Source organism: Saccopteryx bilineata, chromosome 5 (genome assembly GCF_036850765.1).
Source record: "Saccopteryx bilineata isolate mSacBil1 chromosome 5, mSacBil1_pri_phased_curated, whole genome shotgun sequence".
Taxonomy (NCBI): Eukaryota; Metazoa; Chordata; class Mammalia; order Chiroptera; family Emballonuridae; genus Saccopteryx; species Saccopteryx bilineata.
This window is the reverse complement of record NC_089494.1, coordinates 237,415,078-237,438,871: the sequence shown is the minus strand read 5'-3', so window position 1 is coordinate 237,438,871 and position 23,794 is coordinate 237,415,078. Positions and strand designations below refer to the sequence as shown.

General features: G+C 41.6%; 1 protein-coding gene and 1 non-coding gene across 2 annotated transcripts in view; both read right to left on the bottom strand.

Moving 5' to 3' along the window:
• Nucleotides 1-23,794, bottom strand: part of SMIM14 (small integral membrane protein 14) — an 83,373-nt gene that overhangs the window by 8,174 nt on the left and 51,405 nt on the right. Inside the window, exon 3 of the mRNA XM_066279823.1 lies at nt 11,289-11,337. Within this exon, the coding sequence (XP_066135920.1) occupies nt 11,289-11,337 (49 nt within the window). The remainder of the gene's footprint in view (nt 1-11,288; nt 11,338-23,794) is intronic.
• On the bottom strand, nt 15,260-15,366 carry LOC136307070 (U6 spliceosomal RNA). The gene has a single exon (XR_010725762.1). It is a non-coding gene; the product is annotated as a U6 spliceosomal RNA (small nuclear RNA).

The following is a 23,794-nucleotide window of genomic DNA, read 5'->3' as shown; positions in this document are numbered from 1 at the left end:
GGGCCATCTTTGCTCCAATGGAGCCCTGCTGCGGGAGGGGAAGAGAGAGACAGAGAGGAAGGAGAGGGGGAGGGGTGGAGAAGCAGATGGGCACTTCTCCTATGTGCCCTGGCCGGGAATCGAACCCGGGACTTCTGCACGCCAGGCCGACGCTCTACCACTGAGCCAACTGGCCAGGGCCCAATGGTAAAAAATTTTAAATCTCCTATTACGATGGTATAATGCCCCAAATTATTACTCGCTCTCCTCGAGTCTCCTTTTTCTGTGAATATTCCTGTACATACATAAATAAAAAGCTTTTCTCTTGCTAAAAAATAAAAATAAAACTTTTTTTAATTCCTTTCTTCAACCCCTTTGCCTGTCCAGCTATCAGAACTAATATCTTAAGAGTTGTCTACATTTCACTATCTCCCATTCAATGCTCTGGTTGGTACCCACCTCCATCATCATTCAAACAGCTTCTCAAAGGTAACCTATGACACCTCCATGCTGCTAAGCCTAATGGGTAGTTTAAGTTCTCATTTTCCATGACCATTCTTTCCTTTTCAAAACTTTCTTTGTCTTCTGTGCCATTGTCACTGCTTAATTTGCTTTCTAACACTTAACCACTCCTTCACATGTTCATTTTTCTCTCCCTGACTATTTTTTTTTTTTAGAGAGACAGGAACAGAGAGAGAAGGGGAGGAGAAAGAGGGAGGAGAAAGGGGAAGGAGAGAGGGGGAAGAGAGAGGTGGAGGAGGGGGAGAAGAGAGGTAGAGGAGAGGGAGGAGAGAGGGGAAGGAGAGGGGGGAGGAGAGAGAGGAAGGAGAGAGGGGGAAAAGAGAGGTGGAGGAGGGGGAGGAGAGAGGTAGAGGAGAGGGAGGAGAGAGGGGAAGGAGAGGGGGGAGGAGAGAGATGAGAAGCATCAACTTGTAGTTGCTTAACTTTATTTCTTTAATGATTGCGTCTCATACATGCCTTGACCCGGGGGCGGCCGGGGGTGGGGGGCTCAAGCCAGCAACTTTGGGTTCATGTCAATGACCCTGTGCTCAAACTGGAGAGCCTGTGCTCAAGCCGATGAGCCCATGCTCTAGCCCGCCACCTCAGGGTCTCAGACCGGGCCCCTCAGCATCCCGGGCCAACACTCAGTCCACTGTGCCACCACTGGTCAGGCACTCTCCTGGCTGTTAAATGTTAGAATTCCTCATAGTCAATTTTAGGTCCCCTTGTATTCTTGCTGCATACACTATCATCCTCACCCATAGCTTCACTTACCTTTGTATGCAGACCACACCTAAATTTATACCAGTCCTGGCTCCCTGACCTTCAAACCCAAATCTCCAACTATCTATCTATATCAATAGTTCTCTCTATATTTTTTTTATCTTTATACCAACTGTTCTTAAACTGTAGTATACATTAGAGCCATTCAGCAACTTCTTAAAAACACAGATGATTAAATCTCACCTCACATTCAGCATACTCATTACCCCAAACTAAAATCACGAGCATCTCCCCACGCCCCACCCTCCAGGCCCCACAAAACTGGGTCTATGAAAACATGTTTTGTTCTCTTTCAATGACCCTCTATTTAATAACACATCATGAATTTCTGTCCATTTTAACTACCTTAATATCACTCAAATATGTCCAATTCTTGCTCTATTCCCACAGACCTGCTCAAGCTACCATCACTTAACTGATCTACTGAGACGGCCTCGAAACAGATCTCCCATATCTACTCTTGCCTCTTCTAATTCAGTCCTCTACACTGCTCTAAGATTAAAAAAAAAAAAAAGCAAAAACTATTTATTATTTTATTACCAAATAGCTAAAATTTCAGTAGTTACTTTGAACCAGGCATTATTTCCCTTAATCCTTTTAATAATCTTATTTTATGGTAGATACTACCATATCTTCATTTTTCAGATGAGGATACTGGGGAAAGGGGGTTAAATCCCAATGTCATATAGTTTATATGTGGCAAAGCTGGGACTTAAACACAGGTTCTCATTCCGGAGCCTGTGCTCTTGACTGCTTTGCTATGTCATAAACTCTGACAATATCACTCAGTCAGGCAGACCTCTGAAAATTGTTAGTACTGTAGTAGTAAAACTGGAAAATACAGATTTAAAAATGGTTTTTGATAAGTAATCTTATAACAAGCTGTAGGGTAAAACTAGATTATTTAAAGTTGGTCAAACAAAGATAATTGTGCTTTTCATATATTATCACCTCTTACAGTGCCCCTCTCAGAAATAAAATGTTAGATTAATTAATTGTATAGACCAGAAGTGTAACTCTAATGCCAATTCTTATTTTATTCAATTTGGAAAATGGATCCCTTTTTTTTGTGTGTGGCAGAGACAGAGAGAGTCAGAGAGAGGGTCAGACAGAAAAGAAGGAAGAGAGATGAGAAACATCAATTCTTCATTGCGGTTCCTTAGTTGTTCATCGACTGATTTCTCATATGTGCCGTGACACAGGGTGGGGGGGGCTACAGCAGACTAAGTGACCTCTTGCTTGAGCCAGCGACCTTGGGCTCAAGCTGGTGACCTTGGGGTCTCAAACCTGGGTCCTCCACATCCCAGTCCAACGCTCTATCAACTGTGCCACCGCCTGGTCAGGCAGATCCCTTACTTTTTGATATTCTTTGCAAGTAAGAGATTCTGAGCTTCAGAGAGTTAAACCTCAGATCACACAAATTTACTAATTCCTATTTCTGGACCAAGCAACCCTGACAAAATGCCCACTCCTTTTTGAGACTCTCTTAGTGATAATATAAGAGTTCCTTGTAACTGTTGCCTAGTTTGGTTCCTATTGCCTTTCCTTCCTGTATTTTGCTGCCAGAAAAGTCTGCTTAAAACATTGTTTTTAACACACCTCTGGAACCAACCCAGTGACTCACTCTCCACTGTCTACTGCTTCAACTCTAAATTCTTTCAGCCTGGTCTTTCCTCAGAGGATCCAGCTTACTCATCAATATTAACTAAGCATTTTTCAGAAAAAGCGTTCTTTGTCAACCCCATACCTTCTTCCTTTAGCCAGTGGTTCCTAGCTTGCCTGTGTATCAGAATAGCCTGTGACAAAATCAGTGACATAAGACTCCAAGGCCCTGCCTCATATCATCTGATTCAGGCACAGCTCAGGGGTGTAGTCAAGAACCAATTATATTTTAAGAGCTTTCCAAAAAATCTGATGCAATAGTTCAATACTAGTGTGGCTGATAGCATTTGCCAATTTAGCAAACTCAGCCCTGGGGTACTCATTATTTTCCCATTTGGCATGTTCTTACTCCTAAGCTCCATTTAGTCTATTTCCTACATCCCTCTCCTGTAAAAACCCCCATTTACTCTGCCCGCCCATTCCTTTCGTCTCTGGACTAGTGTAGCATTTCTAGTTTGAAAAAATGGTTTCTTATTTCTCCTAATTAGGTCATCAACTTTTTCAGAGCTTAGACCATCTCTTAGCTATGTAATCTGTGCCTCAGGTTCTTCCCCTATAAAATGGAAACACTACCTTCATCTCAAAGAGTCACTGTGAGGACTGAAATGATCTATACCTGGAAAGCAGTTAGAATGGTGCCTGGTACACCAGTATTAGGTTCAACAGAGTATAGAAAAGAATGAGTGCAGGTGGAGCCTAGTGGGGCTCACCAGCCTGGATTAGATGGAGAAGTGGGAATGGAAAAGGGTCAAATACAAATAAATGGTAATAGGATAGAAGCAGCACACTTGGTGACTGAGAAGAATGGGGGTAGGAGGAGGAAGAAAAAGAAGTTAAGGGTAGTAGTATACAGTAGATTTTCTCCACTTAAAAGGCTAAATGGATTGGCCTTGGCCAGTTGACTCAGCAGTAGAGTGTTGGCCCAGCATGTGGAAGTCCTGGGTTCAATTCCCAGCCAGGGCACACAGGAGAAGCGCCCATCTACTTCTTCACCCTTCCCCCTCTTTTTTCTCTCTGTCTCTCTCTTCCCCTCCTGCAGCCAAGGCTCCATTAGAGCAAAGTTGGCCCGGGTGCTGAGGATGGCTCTATGGCCTCAGTCTCAGGTGCTAGAATGGCTCCAGTTGCATTGGAGCAATGCCCCTGAGGAGCTGAGCATTGCCCCCTGGTGGGCATGCTGGGTGGATCCCGTTGGGCGCATGTGGGAGTCTGTCTGACTGCAATCCCCCTGCCCCACTTCTAACTTTGGAAAAATTAAAAAAAAAAAAAGGCTAAATAGATTTAGTTTTCCTTTATTTTATTTTTATTTGTTTTTAGATTTCATTTATTTTAGAGACCAGGCAGAGAGAGAGAGAGAAGAGGAGCAGAAAGCATCAACTCATAGTTGCTTCTCATATATGCCTCGACCCAGCAAGCCCAGGGTTTCAAACCGGTGACCTCAGCATTCCAAGTCTTTTATCCACTATGCCACCACAGATCATGCAATTTAGTTTTATTCTCCACTAACTGAAGGCCCATTTCAGAATAAAGGATAATAGAGGAACCAACTAAAGTCAAACCTCTTTTTTTTTGTTTGTTTTGTTTTGTTTTGTTTTTTTACAGAGTCAGAGTCAGAGAGGGATAGACAGGAATGGAGAGAGATGAGAAGCATCAATTATTAGTTTTTCGTTGCGACACCTTAGTTGTTCATTGATTGCTTTCTCATGTGCCTTGACCGCGGGCCTTCAGCAGACCGAGCAACCCCTCGTTCTAGCCAGGGACCTTGGGTCCAAGCTGGTGAGCTTTATGCTCAAGCCAGATGAACCCACGCTCAAGCTGGCAACCTCAGGGTCTCGAACCTGGGTCCTAGTGCATCCCAGTCCGATGCTCTATCCACTGTGCCACCGCCTGGTCAGGCTAAAGTCAAACCTCTTGATCATAGTCAATGTTTTTCATTTAGAGCAGTCCCACAAAATTAAGATTGGCTCTAGAATTTACTTTCACATGGGCATACTGTGCAAGGTTATTAACCAAAAAACAAAACAAGCATAACTGCGGGTGGTGCAGTAGATAGAGAGCATCCACTTAGGACACTGAGGACCCCAGTTTGAAACCCCATGTCACCGGCTTGAGCACAGGCTTACCAGCTTGAGTACGGGGTTGCTGGCTTGAGCATGGGATCATGGACATGATCCCATGGTCACTGGCTTCAGCCCAAGGTCGCTGGCTTCAGCAAGGGGTCACTGGCTCAGCTGGAGTTCCCCAGTCAAGGCACATATGAGAAGCAATCAATGAACAACTAAAGTGCTGTAACTACGAGTTGATGATTCTCATCTCCCTTCCTGTCTCTTTCTCTCATGTGTGTGTGCGCTAAAACAAACAAAAAACCCACTGAAACAAACTTAAATGTCTACCAAGAGTGTCTGATTAATAAATTGTGGTACAGCTGTACAATAAAATACTATACAGCTAGAAAAAAGGTTGAAGGGCCTGACCAGGCGGTGGTGCAGTGGATAGAGCATCTGACTACAATGCCGAGGACCAGGTTCGAGACCCCAAGGGTCGCCAGCTTGAGTGCGGGCTCATCTGGTTTGAGCAAAAGTTCACCAGCTTGGACCCAAGGTCGCTGGCTCAAGCAAGGGGTTACTCGGTCTGCTGAAGGCCTGCGGTCAAGGCACATATGAGAAAGCAATTAATGAACAACTAAGGTGTCGCAATGAGCAAGAAAAACTAATGATTGATGCTTCTCATGTCTCCATTCCTGTCTGTCTGTCCCTGTCTATCCCTCTCTCTGACTCTCTCTCTGTCTCTGTAAAAAAAAAAAAAAAGGGTTGAAGAAAGTCTCAATGAGATATGGTACTTTTTGACAAAAAAGGAAAGCAGGTAAAGAACATTATGTCCAAAATGAGGCAGCAAAACCATATTTTGCTTGTACATACATACGAAATTCTGGAAAGATATACAGAAGGCTAAAAGCACCTTGAGACAGGGCCTAGGTATATAGGAGAATGAATAGGAAGACAACTTTTCACTTTACACTAATTGATTTTTGAACCATATGTAAAATTAAATACACTGAATTAAACTAAAAAGTAGCCCTAAAATATCTTGAGGTTGGAGATACCGAGTATATGAACTGACTTAAGACTTTCTGAAATATTCAGGAACAGAGATGAATGACCCTGTTGAGTGAATGCATCACTGTAGACTTCTGTGATTATTCACAGGTCTTTATGACAAGATCCACTTCTTCATCAAGTCAGAATAGGTATGCTAGTCAAGCTCCCTGACACTGTATGCAGCTAATAGAAGCAAGTACCAGGAACAGCTGTTTTAAGGTCAATGTGGGAAGGTGAATGGACCTTAAATGATATGGCCACTGTGGTTTTTTACTGTGATAACATTTATGCACATATAAATATTAAGAGGCACAATAACATAGAGGATATAAAATATATATTTCCTTATTGCCTTGAAATTATTTGCCTTGAGAGGGTAAATACTTTTAATAACTCTATGGCCTGGAAATAAGTCAAATCATAAAAATTATAAAAGAACTTTGTATACCAAAATACAGTGTTCTGTTCTGCTTAAGGGTTAAGTCTTTGATTACAAGCAAACACTAATACTATTATATTTTAAAAACGCCTATTGGAATATTTACAAAGAAACTATTAACTCAGCTATACACAGGAAGACGAAGCAGTTGAGAGGGAGGCTCTACGAGCTGGCAGAGCCAGAGAGATTATTTCTACACACTTTTATAGATGTCCTGTGGGAGAGTGGAACTAGAAGAGAGAAAGTGAACAAAACACCAGTGGGCTTTAAGCCGGTGATTTTTGGGTTGTATACAGCAGCAATTTTCAGCTGGTGTGCCACAGCACACTGGTGTGCTACAAGAATTTTTAAAACATGCAAATACCTGACTATTTAGTCAGGGGCACTGACCTCTATTTCCTTAGATTGTGAAATAAAAATGACAATAGCTGTCTGGTGTGAATAAATCAAAATTATACCTATAGCCTGACCAGGTGGTGGCGCAGTGGATAGAGCGTCAGACTGGGATGTGGAGGACCCAGGTTCGAGACCCTGAGGTTGCCAGCACGGGCTCATCTGGCTTGAGCAAAGCTCACCAGCTTGGATCCAAGGTCACTGGCGCGAGCACGGGGTTACTCAGTCTGCTGAAGGCCCACAGTCAAGGCACATATGAGAAAGCAATCAATGAACAACTAAGGTGTTGCAATGAAAAACTGATGCTTGATGCTTCTCATCTCTCTCTGTTCATATCTGTCTGTCCCTATCTATCCCTCTCTCTGATTCTCTGTCTCTGTAAAAAAAACAAACAAACAAAATTATACCTATAATTTTAGTCAGATTGGCAAATAAATATATTTTTGGGTCTGCCATAGAATTTTAATAATTAGTGTATGTGTGCCATGAGATGAAAAAGGTTGAATATAATTACTGGTATACAGTAATTACATTACCCTCAGTATAGCTACCTATTTTCAAGCTGATCTAATTCAAACGTAAGTTAGTGACAGAGCTGGTTTCCATACAACTCTGAGTGAGTAGTCTTGCTCTATACTATTCTAGAGAGCAAACCAGTAGTTGTATATCACAACGAAGTGGAATTTACTCACTGTAAGGAATCACGCAGCTCTGGCTGGTTGGCTCAGTGGTAGAGCATTGGCCCAGTGTGTGGATGTCCTGGGTTCAATTCCCAATCAGGGCACACAGGAGAAGCGACCATGTGCTTTTCCAACCATCTGCTTCTCCACCTCCTCTCTCCTCTCTTTCTCTTCCTTCCCCTCCTGCAGCCAGGACTCAATTGGTTTGAGGGCATTAGCCCCAGGCACTAACATGGCTCCATGGAGCCTCCTCCTCAGGTGCTAAAAATAACTCAGTTGCAAGCATGGCCCCAGATGGGCAGAGAATCGGCCCCAGATGGGGGTTGCCAGCTGGATCCTGGTTGGGGTGCATGCAGGAGTCTATCTCCCCTCTCACTTGGAAAAGAAGAAAAAAAAAGTTTCACGCAGGCCTGAGGTAGCGCAGTGGACAAAGCATCAATCTGAAATGCTGAGGAAGCAGGTTTGAAGCCCTGGGTTTGCCCAGTCAAGGCATGTAGGACAGGTAATTAATGAATAACTAAAGAGAAGCAGCTATAAGATGATACTTCTCTCTCTCTCCCTCTCTCTCTCTGTAAAATCAATAAATAAAATATTTTTTTAAAAAAAGAATCACACAGCAACTATATCTGTCAACAGACTGCAACTAGATCCTGCTACCACATGAAGTAATGAGCTTTCTATTCAAAGTAATTCACCTCAAATAGGCAACATACTATGGCATGCCCAACTGGTACTGTGGCATTGTCATATAATAAGGAATACAAATTTGGTTTTCATCTTGGTTACTGGAACAGAGTTCTAAAACCCTTGGAATTTCCTGAGTGACTGAGGTGATTAGAACATCTTTTGTTATTCAAAATAGGTCTCTCTCAACCATGCCTGAGTTAAGGCTAATGAGGTGACTCTTAGTGGGGTCCTTACATAGATAGCTTCAGGATGGGGACTGACTGCCAGAGTTTAACCATGTGATTAGAGGAATGGAACTTTCAGCTCCACTCCTTGACCTCCAAGAAGAGGAGAGAGGCTGAAGATCAAGTTAATCACCAACGCCTACATAATCATTCGTGCCTACATAATAGAACCTCCAAAATAAAACCACCTAAACAGTGGAGTAGAGAGAGCTTCCTGGCTGGTGGACACATCACTGTGCTGGGAGAATGACACACCAGAAGAAGAGGGAAGTACTCTACACCTCTTCCCTACTGCACCCTAAGCATCTTCATTTGGCTGCTCTTAAGTTGTCTCCTCTATAATAAACCATTGATAGTAAGTTCATTGTTTTCCCATGAGCCATTTTACCAAATTACTGAACCTGAGTAGGGGGTCATGAGAACCTGATTTATATTTTATGAAAACAGCAAGTGTTCACTAGAGAAAATTTAGACTTTACAGGAAAGAGATCTATTACCCAGAGGAAACAACGGTTTAAACCATTAAAAAAATATAGAAAGGATTTCCAACAAATGTTAAAAGAACTGGTGGGAAAAAACTGGCCAGTGTTTAACTAAATTAATATTCAAGGTCTCTAGAGTTTGCCTTTATACTTAAGGAAGTGAAATTTCACTCACGAAATAAGAGTATATCTGTTTTGTTTATTTTTTTATTTTTTTTTATTATTTTTATTCATTTATTCATTTTAGAGGAGAGAGAGAGAGAGAGAGAGAGAAGGGGGGGAGGAGCAGGAAGCTTCAACTCCCATATGTGCCTTGACCGGGCAAGCCCAGTGTTTTGAACCGGCAACCTCAGCATTCCAGGTCAACGCTTTATCCACTGCGCCACCACAGGTCAGGCAAGAGTATATCTGTTTATAGGTGGGGCTGGCTCAAGGGTCACAAATACCACAAATGTAATAAACTTAGTTTGCCTGTAAGTTCAGTAAGATTAGTTTCAGCTAGAAAAACAAGTTTTAGCTTTACTTGTTAGAATTGCTTCTCAGAGGGTACATTGTAGATTAATGAAAGCTACTGAAGAAGCTACATAAAGAAATGTGAAGTGGGGGAATCACTATCCACCACCCTAACAACTTTACCTTTTATGTCCAGAGGCATAAAATTATTACCCTGTTGCACCAATGGTCTGTGTTTTGAAAAAGTTCCTACTTTAGGTGAGACACTATAGTAGATCTTATTTCTCTGAATTGTTATACTTTATAGAATTTGATGAGACACCCAGTCGATACTGCAATAACAATAATGTAATAACAAGCCCCTTTATAATGGTACCTTACTGTCATTTGTTTTAGTTTCATATACATAATAAAGTAGAGCTCAGCTTCAGAGATATTAAATATAAACAACTAGCCTATAAATAAATGCATCTTAGCATTATGTCAAAAGCCCTACAATGTGCATTCAAGGGATTTTTAAGTACTGTTTATAAGAGCAAAACAATTATCATCAACCTAAGATTCCAACAAAAGGGAAATCAGTGGATCACTGGTACATCCCCATAATAGATTAGTCAGTAAATATTTTAAAGATAAATGTATACTGATATATTCATAACATAATAATGAAAAACAACACACACAAAGTGATCCCATTTTATAAGTACATATATGAAATCTAATTGTGCCAAGCTTTACTATCCTATGAATGCCACACTTTCATTCTTTTTTTTTCCAATTAAGTGAGAGACAGGAGGCAGAGACAGACTCCCGCATGAGCCCTGACTAGCATTCACCTGGCAAGCCCCCTACAAGATGATGCTCTGCCCATCTGAGCCACTACTCTGTTACCCAGGAACTGAGCTATTTCAGGACCTGAGGCAAGGCCATGGAGTCATCCTCAGCACCTGGGGCCAGCTTTGCTTGAACCATTCGTGCCATGGCTGCCAGAGAGAGAGAGAGAGAGAAAGAGAGAGAGAGATGGAGGAGGAGTGGAGAAGCAGATGGTCACTTCTCCTGTGTGCCCTGACTGTGAATCAAATCTAGGACTTCCATACGCCCGGCTGACGCTCTACCACTGAGCCAACGGGCCTCCATTCTTTAACAGCTGAATTAATATGGCCCAAGATTGGCCTAGCTTAAATGTTAGTTATTTGTTCTCCCAAAGTATCCCTCAATTTATTTCTGTCCTGAAAGAAAGATGCCTAATGTAAAGGGCACTGAGTCTGTCAGCCACATTCACCCTGCAGGATCCATCTTCCTACTCTGATTCTCTCTTACTATCAGCACTGACCATAAAGGCCACACAGAGAGAAGCCTCCTTCCTACCCCCACCTCCTGAGAATGCTAATATCAGAGCCAAAGGAATGAAGCCACAGGCGCCCAAAGCTTCCAAAGCTTCCAAACCTTGGGAAAGGATAGCCTCTTCCTTTACTCAGAAGTTCTCAAAGCTGCCAATGGATGAAAACAGACGCTGAGGAAAAAGCAAAGGGTCTGTGCTAGCAGCCTCAGTGTTCCAGTTCAAATAGCCCAAAGTGTCCTCTTACATGTACATTTGCCAAGAGAAAGGTCTGGAAGGTTTATACCAATTTAGTTAACTGTGGTTATCTTTTAGTATTTGGAAGATTTTCCTTTTCTTTTTTTCTTCTCTGTGATTTTTTATAATTTTAAAAAAAATGAACAGGGTTTGTTTTTGAGGCAGGGAAAACAAAACAATTTTTTCCATTAAATATTGAAGTAGGAAATACATTAGTGAAGACCATTTCCTTAAAGATCAAACTGTAAGAAAAATTTCTGACAAATATTCACAGTCATCTGGCCTCTAATTCTGCCCCCAGTGCCAAGCCTCCTCCTGCGCCATTGGTACTTACATTCCTGAAGACACTCTGTGTCTGTGCAGTAGGACTGGGACTGCCTCAACTACAATGAATAAAAGAAAAAAAAAGTTAGCCACTGGACTTAAGCAAAAATGGATACTATTTATTATAAAGATCATGTTTAGTTTTTTAATGCATGCTACCACAGTGTATATCATACCTCCAAAGTCAAATGTGAACACAGAACTCACTGAGGGACTCTTCAGTTTTGGGGGATTTTGTCCTACTTACAATAATTTTCAAATATACTGTGATCTCCTGTAGTTCACCTATTTAAATCAAGGAATTTTAAAAAAAATCACCTTTGACAGGAACTTCCCAAAGGAAAAGCACTAAAGTATAGAGAAGAGCTACTAGAAAGAGTCAACTCTTTTAATGAGATATTTTTCTTACTGAAAACTGAAGCAGATAAAGAAAAAACAGATTCTATTTGTAGAAACTAGACCACTGAAAGGGAGGAACATGTATTGTTTTCCTTTTTGCTTTCCTCTATATAAACAGCGGTTGGACAAATAAGAAACTATTCAATAATAAAAACAGACACCACAGGGGTTGGGAGTGGAATGGAGTAGAGTAGGCTCTGACAGAGATGAAAGTTCAGTTTCCAAAGTCTATCTTTTTACATAATCAAACTTTAGGATGTAATTAGCAATTTTAAAAAGAAAATCCCTATCTATCAATAAACATACATCATCCTTTTATGAATGATCACCCAATGCTGAGGCCTTTTTTGAATGTTTAGAATGACAATCTCATAAAGCTTCATATAGAGATGACTGCACAGTACAGAGAAGGAGCAGCACACAACTTTTTAATTCAGCCTCACTGGTTTACACTGACATCCTCTCTCCATTACAGCAGTCAGTCATAACTTGCGATTGCTTGGAGAAGCAACGACAGAGCAGCTGTACTTAGATGGTTAAGCATGTGTTCTACAGAAAGACAGCTCTCACTTTAAAATCTGGTTCTGCCTGACCTGTGGTGGCGCAGTGGATAAAGCGTTGACCTGGAAATGCTGAGGTCGCCGGTTCGAAACCCTGGGCTTGCCTGGTCAAGGCACATGTGGGAGTTGATGCTTCCAGCTCCTCCCCCCATCTCTCTCTCCTCTCTCTCTCCCTCTCTCTCTCCTCTCTAAAATGAATAAAAAAATAAATAAATAAAAATTAAATGAAAAAATTAAAAAAAATACTTTACCTTTAAAAAAAAAAATCTGGTCCTGCAACTTACTAAAGTTTCAAGACCTTGGACAAGTTCTTTAATACCTTTAAGCTTTAGTTTTCTCATCTGGTAAAAAAGGAATACGATTACCTGTATCTAAGTACTAGTGAGAATTAAAATAAATGATGCATGTGAACTGTGGTAACAATCCAAGAAACGTTAGCTATTATTACTATGTCACACTAAATAATTTTGGAATTAACTACTAGACAAATATTTTAATTAACTACTAGACAAATTGCTCTCTAAAATGCCAGCTTGCTTGGGTACTAAATGCAATCCAATTAAATTAGAATGGGAAGACAGCTCTTAATTAACATAAAAATATACTATATATCTTAATGCTTTCTAAATATGAAAGGAATCAGTCCAAAATCTTTAAAAATATATATTCTATGGGTATTATCAAAATAACAAGAAATAAGTGTTAGCGAGGATGTGAAAAAAAAGGAACTTTTTTTGTAAACCGTTGGTGGGAATGTAAATTGGTGTAGTCACTACAGAAAACACTATGGAGGTTACTGAAAAAAACTAAAAACAGAACTATGATAATATTCAGCAATTCCATTTCTGATATTAATCCAAAGAAAATACAATTCGAAAAGATATATATACCCCATTGCTGGATTGTTTCATTGCAGCATTATTTACAATAGCCAATATACGAAAGCAACCTATGTGTCCATCAGTGGATGAATGGATAAAGAATATATGAGCCCTGGCTGGTTGGCTCAGTGGTAGAGTGTCGGCCGGGTGTGCAGGGATCCCGGGTTCGATTCCCAGCCAGGGCACACAGGAGAAGCGCCCATCTGCTTCTCCACCCCTCCCCCTCTCCTTCCTCTCTGTCTCTCTCTTCCCTCCCACAGCCAAGGCTCCACTGGAGCAAAGTTTGCCCGGGCGCTGAGGATGGCTCTGTGGCCTCTGCCTCAGGCGCTAGAATGGCTCTGATTGTGGCACAGCGACGCCCCAAGATGGGCAGAGCATCGCCCCCTGGTGGGCATGCCAGGTGGATCCCGGTCGGGCGCATGCGGGAGTCTGACTGCCTCCCTGTTTCCAGCTTTGAAAAAATACAAAAAAAAAAAAAAAAAAAAAAATATATGATACATAAACACAGCCACATTACTCAGGAATATTACTCAGCCATAAAAAGAATGAAATCTTGCCTGACCAGGTGGTGGTGCAGTGGATAGAGTCAACCTGGGGACCCAGGTTTGAAACCCCAAGGTCACCAGCTTGAGTGTGGGCTCACTAGCTTGAGTGCAGGGTTGCCGCCTTGAGCTTGGGATCACAGATATGACCACATGGTCACTGGCTTGAGCAAGGGCTCACTCGCTCTGCTGTAGTCCTCTGCCCCCCCCCATCAAGGCACATATGAGAAAGCAATCAGTGAACAATTAAGGTGCCTGTATGGCCAATAGCCGCTGCCATAGTGGCCAAAGGTCACTGGCTTAAAGCCCAAGGTCACTGGCTTGGACCCAAGATTGCTAGCTTAAGCAAGGGGTCACTGGCTTGCCTATAGTCCCCTGGTCAAGGCATGTATAAGAAGCAATCAGTGAACAACTAAAGCAGGAGTCCCCAAACTTTTTACACAGGGGGCCAGTTCACTGTCCCTCAGACCATTGGAGGGCCGGACTATAAAAAAAACTATGAACAAATCCCTATGCACACTGCACATATCTTATTTTAAAGTAAAAAACCGGGAACAAATACAATATTTAAAATAAAGAACAAGTAAGTTTAAATCAACAAACTGACCAATATTTCAATAGGAACTATGCTCCTCTCACTGACCACCAATGAAAGAGGTGCCCCTTCTGGAAGTGCAGCGGGGGCTAGATAAATCACCTCAAGGGGGCTGCATGCGGCCCGCGGGCTATAGTTTGGGGACCCCTGAACTAAAGTGATGCAACTACAAGTTGATGCTTCTCATCTCTCCCCCTTCCTGTTTGTCTCTGTCTCTAAAAAGAAAAAAAGGGCCCTGGCCGGTTGGCTCAGTGGTAGAGCGTCAGCCTGGCGTGTGGAAGTCCCGGGTTTGATTCCCGGCCAGGGCACACAGGAGAGGCGCCCATCTGCTTCTCCACCCCTCCCCCTCTCCTTCCTCTCTGTCTCTCTCTTCCCCTCCCACAGCGGAGGCTCCATTGGAGCAAAAGATGGCCCGGGCACTGGGGATGGCTCCTTGGCCTCTGCCCCAGGTGCTAGAGTGGCTCTGGTCGCGACAGAGCGACGCCCTGGATGGGCAGAGCATCCCCCCTGGTGGGTGTGCCAGGTGGATCCCGTCGGGCGCAAGCGGGAGTCTGTCGACTGCCTCCCTGTTTCCAGCTTCAAAAAAATACAAAAAAAAAAAAAGAGAAATATTGCCTTTGGTAACAAGATAGATGGACCTTGAAAGCATTATACTAAGTGAAAAAGGCCCACAGAAAAAGAAAAATGCTGCATGACCTCACTTACATGTAAAATATAATAACAAAAATAAAAAACCCGAGCTCATGGACAGAGAGAACAGATTAGTGGTTGCCTAAGGTGGGCAGGTGCAGGGTTAGGAGCTGGGTGTGCAAAATGGGTGAAGGGGTCAAAAGGTACAAATTTCCAGTTAAAATGAGTAAATAATAGAGATGTAATATACAACATGATGATTATAGTTAATAATACTGTAAAAAAATTTCACATTCTACAGAAATTGAAAACTGACTATAGCCCCTTTGTCAGAAAACAGACCTAATGTACCTCTTATTTTTTTTTTTCTTTTAAAAAATATGGAACGCTTCACGAATTTGCGTGTCATCCTTGTGCAGGGGCCATGCTAATCTTCTCTGTATTGTTCCAATTTTAGTATATGTGCTGCCTAAGCGAGCACTGAACCTCTTAATTTGCATATACTTAAAGTTTGATTTATTTTTTCCCAATAAGTAATTTGTATATACAGTACAAAAGTCAAAAGTACAAAAGAATAGCCTGTGCTAGGTAAATCTCCCTACCTGTCCTTCAGCCTCCCCAACATCCAGGGGTTCGGTTTTCTTCTGCGCGTCAATCTCTCCAGATTAGATTGTCAAATAAAAAATAATAACAGCCAACACACAATAGCTGTCCAGTGTGAATGCCATGCCTTGAACTAGAAATATATAGGTCATATACTAGAGTTGCATCTTCTTTAATTTTTTTTCAGCAAGAGACAGAAAGGAAGGGAGACAGATGAGAAGCATCAACTCGTAGTTGCATCGCTTTAGTTGTTCACTGATTGCTTCTCATATGTGCCTTGACAGGGGGCGAGGGGGGCTCCAGCCGAGTCAGTGAGCCCTTGCTCAAGCCAGCGACCTTGAACTCAAGCCACTGACCTTTGGGTTCAAGTCAGTGACCATGGGATTATGTCTATCATCCTCCCATGCTCAAGCTGGTAACCCCACACTCAAGCTGGTTAGACTGCACTCAAGCTAGCAACCTCGGGATTTTGAACCTGGGTCCTCAGTGTTCCAGGTTGACAATCCACTGCGCCATCATATGGTATGCAAAGAGATGATTCTAATAACAAAAAGCTGATACATGAACTTTCATAAGAAATCTTACATTGGACAAATTCTTTGAAAAATATTACAAAGAACAGAAAGTCTCTCTTTGGAGTTATCAAAACATACCTGCTACAGACTGAATGTTCATGCTCCCTACAATTCACATGTTAAAGCCCTGATCCTCAACATAATGTTATTAGGAGGTGGGGCCTTTGGGAGGTAATTAGGCTTAGATGAAGTCATAAGGGTAGAACCCCCCTGATGGAATTAGTGCCCTTATAAGGAAAGGAAAAGACCAGACCCCTCTTCTCTCTGTGCCATGTGAGGATACCACAAGAAAGCATCTGTCTATAAATCAAGAGAAGAGCCATCAGCAGACATCAAATCTGCTGGCATCTTGATCATGGACTTTTCAGCCTTGAGAACTGCAAGAATAAATGTTTGCTGTCTATAGTGTTTTGCTATAGAAGCTGATTTAAGACAGTTATCTAAACAAGAATCTATTGATATTTATTTATTTTAAATCTTAGAGGAGCAGAGGCAGAGAGAGACTCCCACATGGGCCCCCACTAATATCCACCCAGCAAGCCCACTAGGGGGCGATGCTCTGACCATCTTGAGCCTTAACTCTGTTGCAACTGGAGCCATGTTTTAGTTCCTGAGGCAGAGGCCATCATGGAGCCATCCTCAGTGCCTGGGCCAACTTGCTCTAATCTAGCCTTGGCTGCAATAGGGGAGGAGAAGAGAGAGAGAGAAGGAGAGAGAAAGAAGAGAGAGGGGGAGGGATGGAGAAGCAGATGGGCGCTTCTGTGTGCTCTGACCGGGATTTGAATTCAGGACTTCCACACGCCAGGCCAATACTCTATCACTGAGCAAACTGGCCAGGGCCAAGAACTTATTTATTATTTTTCTATGTCCACTCAAAAAACTCATGTATACTGTATTGGCAGCGCCCTTCTTTCCCATGAATAAGAGCTGCCTGTGGACTTGAGAACAGTGTGGTAGAGAACAGTGGTTAAACAGAGAAGCTTTAGAGTCACAGGTATCTGAGTTCAGATTCTGTCTTCTTTCTAAAGCAGAGTTTCAAACTATAAGAGATAAATATGTATAACCTATTATGAACCTTAAGGTCATTGTGTGGATTAAATGATTAAATTAAATTAAATAGATATAAAATTAAATATACATGTATACAAAGTATTCAGTTCACCAGCAGAGGATGTTTTCAGATCACAGCAATGTCACAGCTGCTATTATGTGCTTAATTTAAAAAGTTAACTAACAGGCCCTGGCCGGTTGACTCAGCAGTAGAGCGTCTGCCCGGTGTGTGGAAGTCCAGGGTTTGATTCCCGGCCGGGCACACAGGAGAAGCACCCATCTGCTTCTCCACCCTTCCCCCTCTCCCTTCTCTCTGTCTCTCTCTTCCCCAGCCAGGGCTCCATGTGAGCGAGGTTGGCCCAAACGCTCAGGACGGCTTCATGGCCTCCCTCTCAGGCGCTAGAATGGCTCCAGTTGCAGCGGAGCAACGCCCCAGATGGGCCGAGCATCGCCCCCTGGTGGGATGCTGGGTGAATCCTGGTTGGGAGCATGCTGGAGTCTGTCTGCCACCCCCCTACCCTCCCCTTCTCATTTTGGAAAAATATAAAATAAAATAAAAAGTTCACTAACAGAACTTCAGTGCTTTCTAAATGAGCATTATCTACACCAGGGGTCCCCAAACTACAGGCCCGCGGGCCGCATGCGGCCCCCTGAGGCCATTTATCCGGCCCCCTCCGCACTTCCGGAAGTGGCACCTCTTTCATTGGTGGTCAGTGAGAGGAGCATAGTTCCCATTGAAATACTGGTCAGTTTGTTGATTTAAATTTACTTGTTCTTTATTTTAAATATTGTATTTGTTCCCGTTTTGTTTTTTTACTTTAAAATAAGATATGTGCAGTGTGCATAGGGATTTGTTCATAGTTTTTTTTTTATAGTCCAGCCCTCCAACGGTCTGAGGGACAGTGAACTGGCCCCCTGTGTAAAAAGTTTGGGGACCCCTGATCTACACCCTCCTAGAACCTTAACCTTTACTTTGGCCTTTCTACTTAGAAGCAAAAACCTTAAGTCCTCTCTCTTTTCTATTTTGGACTTGAATGTGTTATTTATATTGTGGTATTTTTCACTATATGCTGTAAAATACAACAGCTTTCTAATATGTTATGCCTCAAAATTTTATATACTGCTTACAAAAATTAGGAGATATTTTATTGCTTCATATGAGCAGTGTATTTTGTTTGCTTTTAAACTTCATGAGTTTAAGTTCTTTTCCTATTAACAAGTAGATTTCCTGTTTAAAAGGAAGTTTTATACAATTTGTCTCTTCATTTTTTAACCAGACCTAAATTAGATTATCAGTTCTTCTCTGGTTTTGCAGGCTGCTTCATTTTCATAATTTCTTATGGTATAAAATATGAAAGCAAAAAGACTTGTACCTCAAGTTACATTGGTCACACACACAAACACACACAAGGCATCCCCTGATTTCACTGGTTAACTTTTCTAGATAAATTATAACCAACACTTATTGTAAAGTATGCTGGAAGAGGAGTAGCCTCTAAGATCTAACATTTACTATTAATTTTTTTTTATAAATAAATTTTTATTTTAATGGGGTGACATCAATAAATCAGGGTACATATATTCAAAGAAAACATGTCCAGGTTATCTTGTCATTCAATTCTGTTGCATACTCATCACCCAAAGTCAGATTGTCCTCCGTCACCTTCTATCTAGTTTTCTTTGTGCCCCTCCCCTACCCCCTTCCCCTCTCCTTCCTTCCCTCCCCCCGCCCCCCGGTAATCACCACACTCTTGTCCATGTCTCTTAGTCTCGTTATTATGTGCCACCAATGTATGGAATCCTGCAGTTCTTGTTTTTTTCTGATTTACTTATTTCACTCCGTATAATGTTATCAAGATCCCACCATTTTATTGTAAGTGATCTGATGTCATTTCTTATGGCTGAATAGTATACCATGGTGTATGTGTGCCACATCTTCTTTATCGAGTCTTCTAATTTTTTTTTAAGTGATTAAAGCCTTTAAGCCAGCGGTTCTCAACCTGTGGGTCGCGACCCCGGCGGGGGTCGCGACCCACAGGTTGAGAACCGCTGCTTTAAGCAAACTCTTGGCCAATACAGCAAGAATCCATAAAAGAGTAGTGTCCTTAATATGTTCACCAAGTCCAAGTTGGCCCCAACACCATGCCAAATCCCTGAAAAATGCAACCCAACCCCAGATCAGTCTGTTAGGAGCTGTCACAAGGAGCAGGAGTCCAGGAAAAGTCCACATCCAGGAAAAGTCCGCATGGCACTGGAATTGTTGTCACAATTCTATACTTTGCAGCTCACGTCCAAGACCCAATGACCGCTGCTTCTAGCGGTAATGATTCAGGTAGACTGGAAAAGCCATCTGCAGCATGTGTGGAGATGGAGCTTCTGTTCCCCTCTGCCTGGAGAGATGAGACCAGGTTGCTTTTCCCTGGAGCTCTGTGACTGTGGCTTGGTAAAGAGAACCTTGGGATACACTAAGCTGGGTGGCAAAGGTAGATTCATAATAGAAGTTGGCAAAAGGGGGAAAAGAGAGCTCTAAATTAGGAGTAGGTCCCAGCCTGAAATATGAGTGGGGCATTGAGGTAGGAGGAATAAAGGAAACACTATATATTAAACAAAGCAGCAGAAAATAGGACTATCAACACCCACAACAGAGATCTTCGAGGGAAGAATAAAAAACCTGACTTTTCAGGCAAGACATAGTTAAGTGGCACTTGTGCAAATGAGATCAGTTTACCTGCTTCTTGGAAGAAATACCCTAGGCTCGTCCACAGTGTCGTAGATGGGCTGACGGCCCTGGGCACCTTCAGCCTTCAGTGGCAAACCCCAGCATTCTGGGCAAGGTTAGGTCATAGGTGGCTGGAGCAGGGCTGGAAGAGGCTGAACCCTCCCTTAGAGGAGCGAGGGAGAAGCCTACCTTCCAGTGTCCCTGTTTCTTCACAGCAGAGACATGTAAGTCTGGCAGGCTTTAGCTCAATGACTATTAAATTTTTGTTTACAGTGTTTACGGTCCTCTTCCTTGGCTCACAACTTTTATTTAACTGGTTCCTTCCTTTACAGCAAACAATTAATAAATGAAAAAAGAGGGGAGGTAATTCATTTTGAATATGAAAAGAAGCCAGTGACCTGTTCTATATGGCTGTCATGTGTGGTACTGGTCCACCAGTAACTAAATGCTACTTCAGTATTTATTTAAACTGAGTTTGTTTCACCTTTAAATTTTTAAGCCCCCTTCCAAATCATAAATGAAAAAGAGTGAATTCATGGCCTCAGGAGATCCTAGATTAAATGGTTACATTTAAAATGTTATTATCGCCTGACCTGCAGTGGCACAGTGGGTAAAAATGTTGACCTGGAACATGAGGTCGCTGGTTCAAAATCCCAGGCTTGCCTGGTCAAGGCATATATGGGAGTTGATACTTCCTGCTCCTCCCCCCCTTCTCTCTCTCTGTCTCCTCTAAAAAATAAATACACAAAATCTAAAATGAAAAAAAAAGATCTACCAGAAAACATTTAAAAAATAAAAAAAGTTTAAAAAAATAAATAAAATGTTATTATTCATATATGAAACATTTTACTTCTATGGACACAGAAATTAAGTCCTAAATAAAGTAGATTCAGGAAAGGGGGAAAAGTCCTGCCTGTTTGAGCAAATAAGTTTACTCAAAATTATCATTAACTCTTTTTAACTCCAAAACCAAGAACAAAAATGTACTTTCAAATCAATGGCAAAGTCTCCTGGTCCGTGTCCTCTCTGACCGGACCTCACAGAGCTCACAGTCATAAGTTTGGAAATTTTCTGAGCAGTAAGATTCCTGTGGCTTTCCTCAAAATATAAATACAAATATGTATTCATTTATCTGACATTTAACGAGTGCCTTCCTTCTATGTGCATTTTGTCAAAGTCAAGTTTTCAGATTTTAAGAGGCTATTTACTATTTTTCAAATTCCTCAGGAATTCATGTGTCAACTTTATTTGCAACAACTCAATTCCTTGCTAGCTTAAGAGTAAGATATTATTGAAAATGAAGATGAAAAATAGGTGTGCCTTGTTTAAAATATTCTGAATAGTAACCAACGTCAACTCATTGGTTCCAATGTGGGGTTTAGGAAATGCAGCCATAGAAATAGTGAGTCTACATTATGGATCTGCAGGTGTGGTAGAGAGCTTAAGATGGAAGACAAAAATATTTCATTAAAATAAAAAAAAAAGGACAAAATCCCACCATCTAATGATAACCACTTAACATTTTGGTTAAACATGTTCCAGATATACATTTTTATAATATATATGTTTGTACAAATAATTCTACAAAACAGGATACTCCATGTTATTTTATCTTTTGCCATACTCAACAACTAGGCACAAAACTTTTAATGCCGGGGAAGGGGCACAAAGAAAACTATTTAGAAGGTGACAGAGGACAATCTGACTTTGGGTGATGGGTATGCAACATAATTGAAGGACAAGATAAACTGGACATGTTTTCTTTGAATATATGTACCCTGATTTACTGATGTCACCCCATTAAAATGAATAAAAATTTATTTATAAAAAAAAAACTTTAAATGCCAAAACCAGCTCCACATAACTTAATACTGCACAGTATCCCATTTAACTGCACCATTTCCAAATTTGTCTATGAAAATCAATGCTGCATGACCAGGCAGTGGCACAGTTGGATAGAGTGTTGGACTAGGATGCAGAAGACCCAGGTTTGAAACCCTGAGGCTGCCAGCTTGAGCTTGGGCTCATCTGGCTTGAGCTCCGGCTCATCAGCTTGAGCACATGGTTGCTGGCTTGAGCATAGGATCATAAACATGATCCCATGGTCGCTGGCTTGAGCAAGGGGTCACTAGCTCTGCTGTAGCCCTCTGCACCCCGTCAAGGCACACATAGGAAAGCAATCAATAAATAAGGTGCCTGTATGGCCAGTAGCCACTGCCATCGTGGCCATGCACATGCAGGTTTCCACTGGATTCGGGCAGATGGTAAACAAACAGTGGAGCCAAAAAATGGTGGGCCATTCCTTTATTAAAGTCTTGCACTGGCTGATGAGCAACACACAGGGAAAACACTTCCTTCTCACTCAGGGCTCCGAAAGCCACTGACACATTCTCTGGTTCCACAACCAGGAGAATCTTCTCCAGTTTCTCCTAGAATCAAAGGCCTCACCAGTCTCTGTGGAGCTCACAAAGCCCCTCACCTCTGGTTCCCATCTGCACACCTTCATTCTCTCTTCTCTCTGCACAAACTTTGCAAAAACATGGCTTCCTCCCTTCTCTTTTCGATACTTGCTGGCATGAAAACCTTTCCTCTCGGAAACATCAGCAAGACATTAGCCCTTCCCAAGCAGGAAAGTAATTTGCAATTTCATACATCACAAACCTGGCGCTGCCCAGCACCATTTTTTAACACTAAAAGTGAGCAAACTCAAAAAATGCAAACTCATTTGCCCAACAGTGCCTCAAAGAAGAATTGATACTTCTCATCTCTCTCCCGTTCTGTCTGTCTCTATCTGTCCTTCTCTCTGGCTTTCCTCTGTCTCTGTCCAAAAAAAAAAAAAAAAAGAAAAGAAAAGAAAAAGAAAATCAATGCTGTGGTGAATGTTCCTACATACTTCATCTCTTCAAAGAAAGTACTAGAATAAAAGTATGCACATTTTTAGTTTTGAAACAATTCCCAAATTATAGGAGGGGAATTTTAAAGAAATGACAAACTATAAACAAAGTATGTTCAACTTAGTCCAGTGTTTCAACTGGAAGACCAGCTGGAACCTAGTATTTCTGATCACATTTAGTCCTTAATAATTAAGCAGCATCTTCTACATGTTTTCCTATAACATTAACAAGAATAATTTTGAAGGACCACAATAACCTATGTATATTTAAACCTCAAGACTTCAAATAATCAGGAAAAAGCAAATATGAATACTTTGAAACTGTTTTTTAAATGTCTAACACTAATAGATTGGGCTACTTTAACCATATGATATTCACATACTTTCCGCAGTCCTACGAAATACCGTCTGAATTTGTTTGATTTATTGAACAAAAAAATCATCAGAATTTATGACTACTGATAAGACAACAGTACAACTTATATGCTACACCCTAATGGTACAGTGTATTTTGATTATAGATAAAGACATATAAATGCACAGATATGTGACTGGAAAGTCCACAAACTGAATGCAACCTTGGCCCAAGCGAGCAGTAGTGGTCATGAGGTGGGATGGGTGTGTGTGTGGGTGAAAGGGGAACAGAAAGAAGGACTTAGACATTTTGCTCTATAGTTCTATATTATTTAATGTAATCATAATTTATATATTCACATATTATGTGTGTTATTAAAAGAAAAGACCAGCCTGGCCCGGTATCTCAGTTGGGCAGAGTGTCACCCTTACCACCAAGGTTGCAGGTTTGATCCCGGTCAGGGCACATACAAGAATAAACCAATGAATGCATAAATAAGTGGAACAAATTGATATTTTCCTTTCTCTCTCTATCCTTTCCTCTCCCTAAAATCAATCAATTTTTTTTTTTAAAAAAAGACATATGGACACAAATAACAATTTCTAAAAATAAGGCTGATTTTGTTTGCTGTTTTGGACTGAATGTGTGGTCTACTCAAAAATGCATGTTGAAATCCTACACACACCCCCAAGTGATGGTATTAGGAGGTGGGAT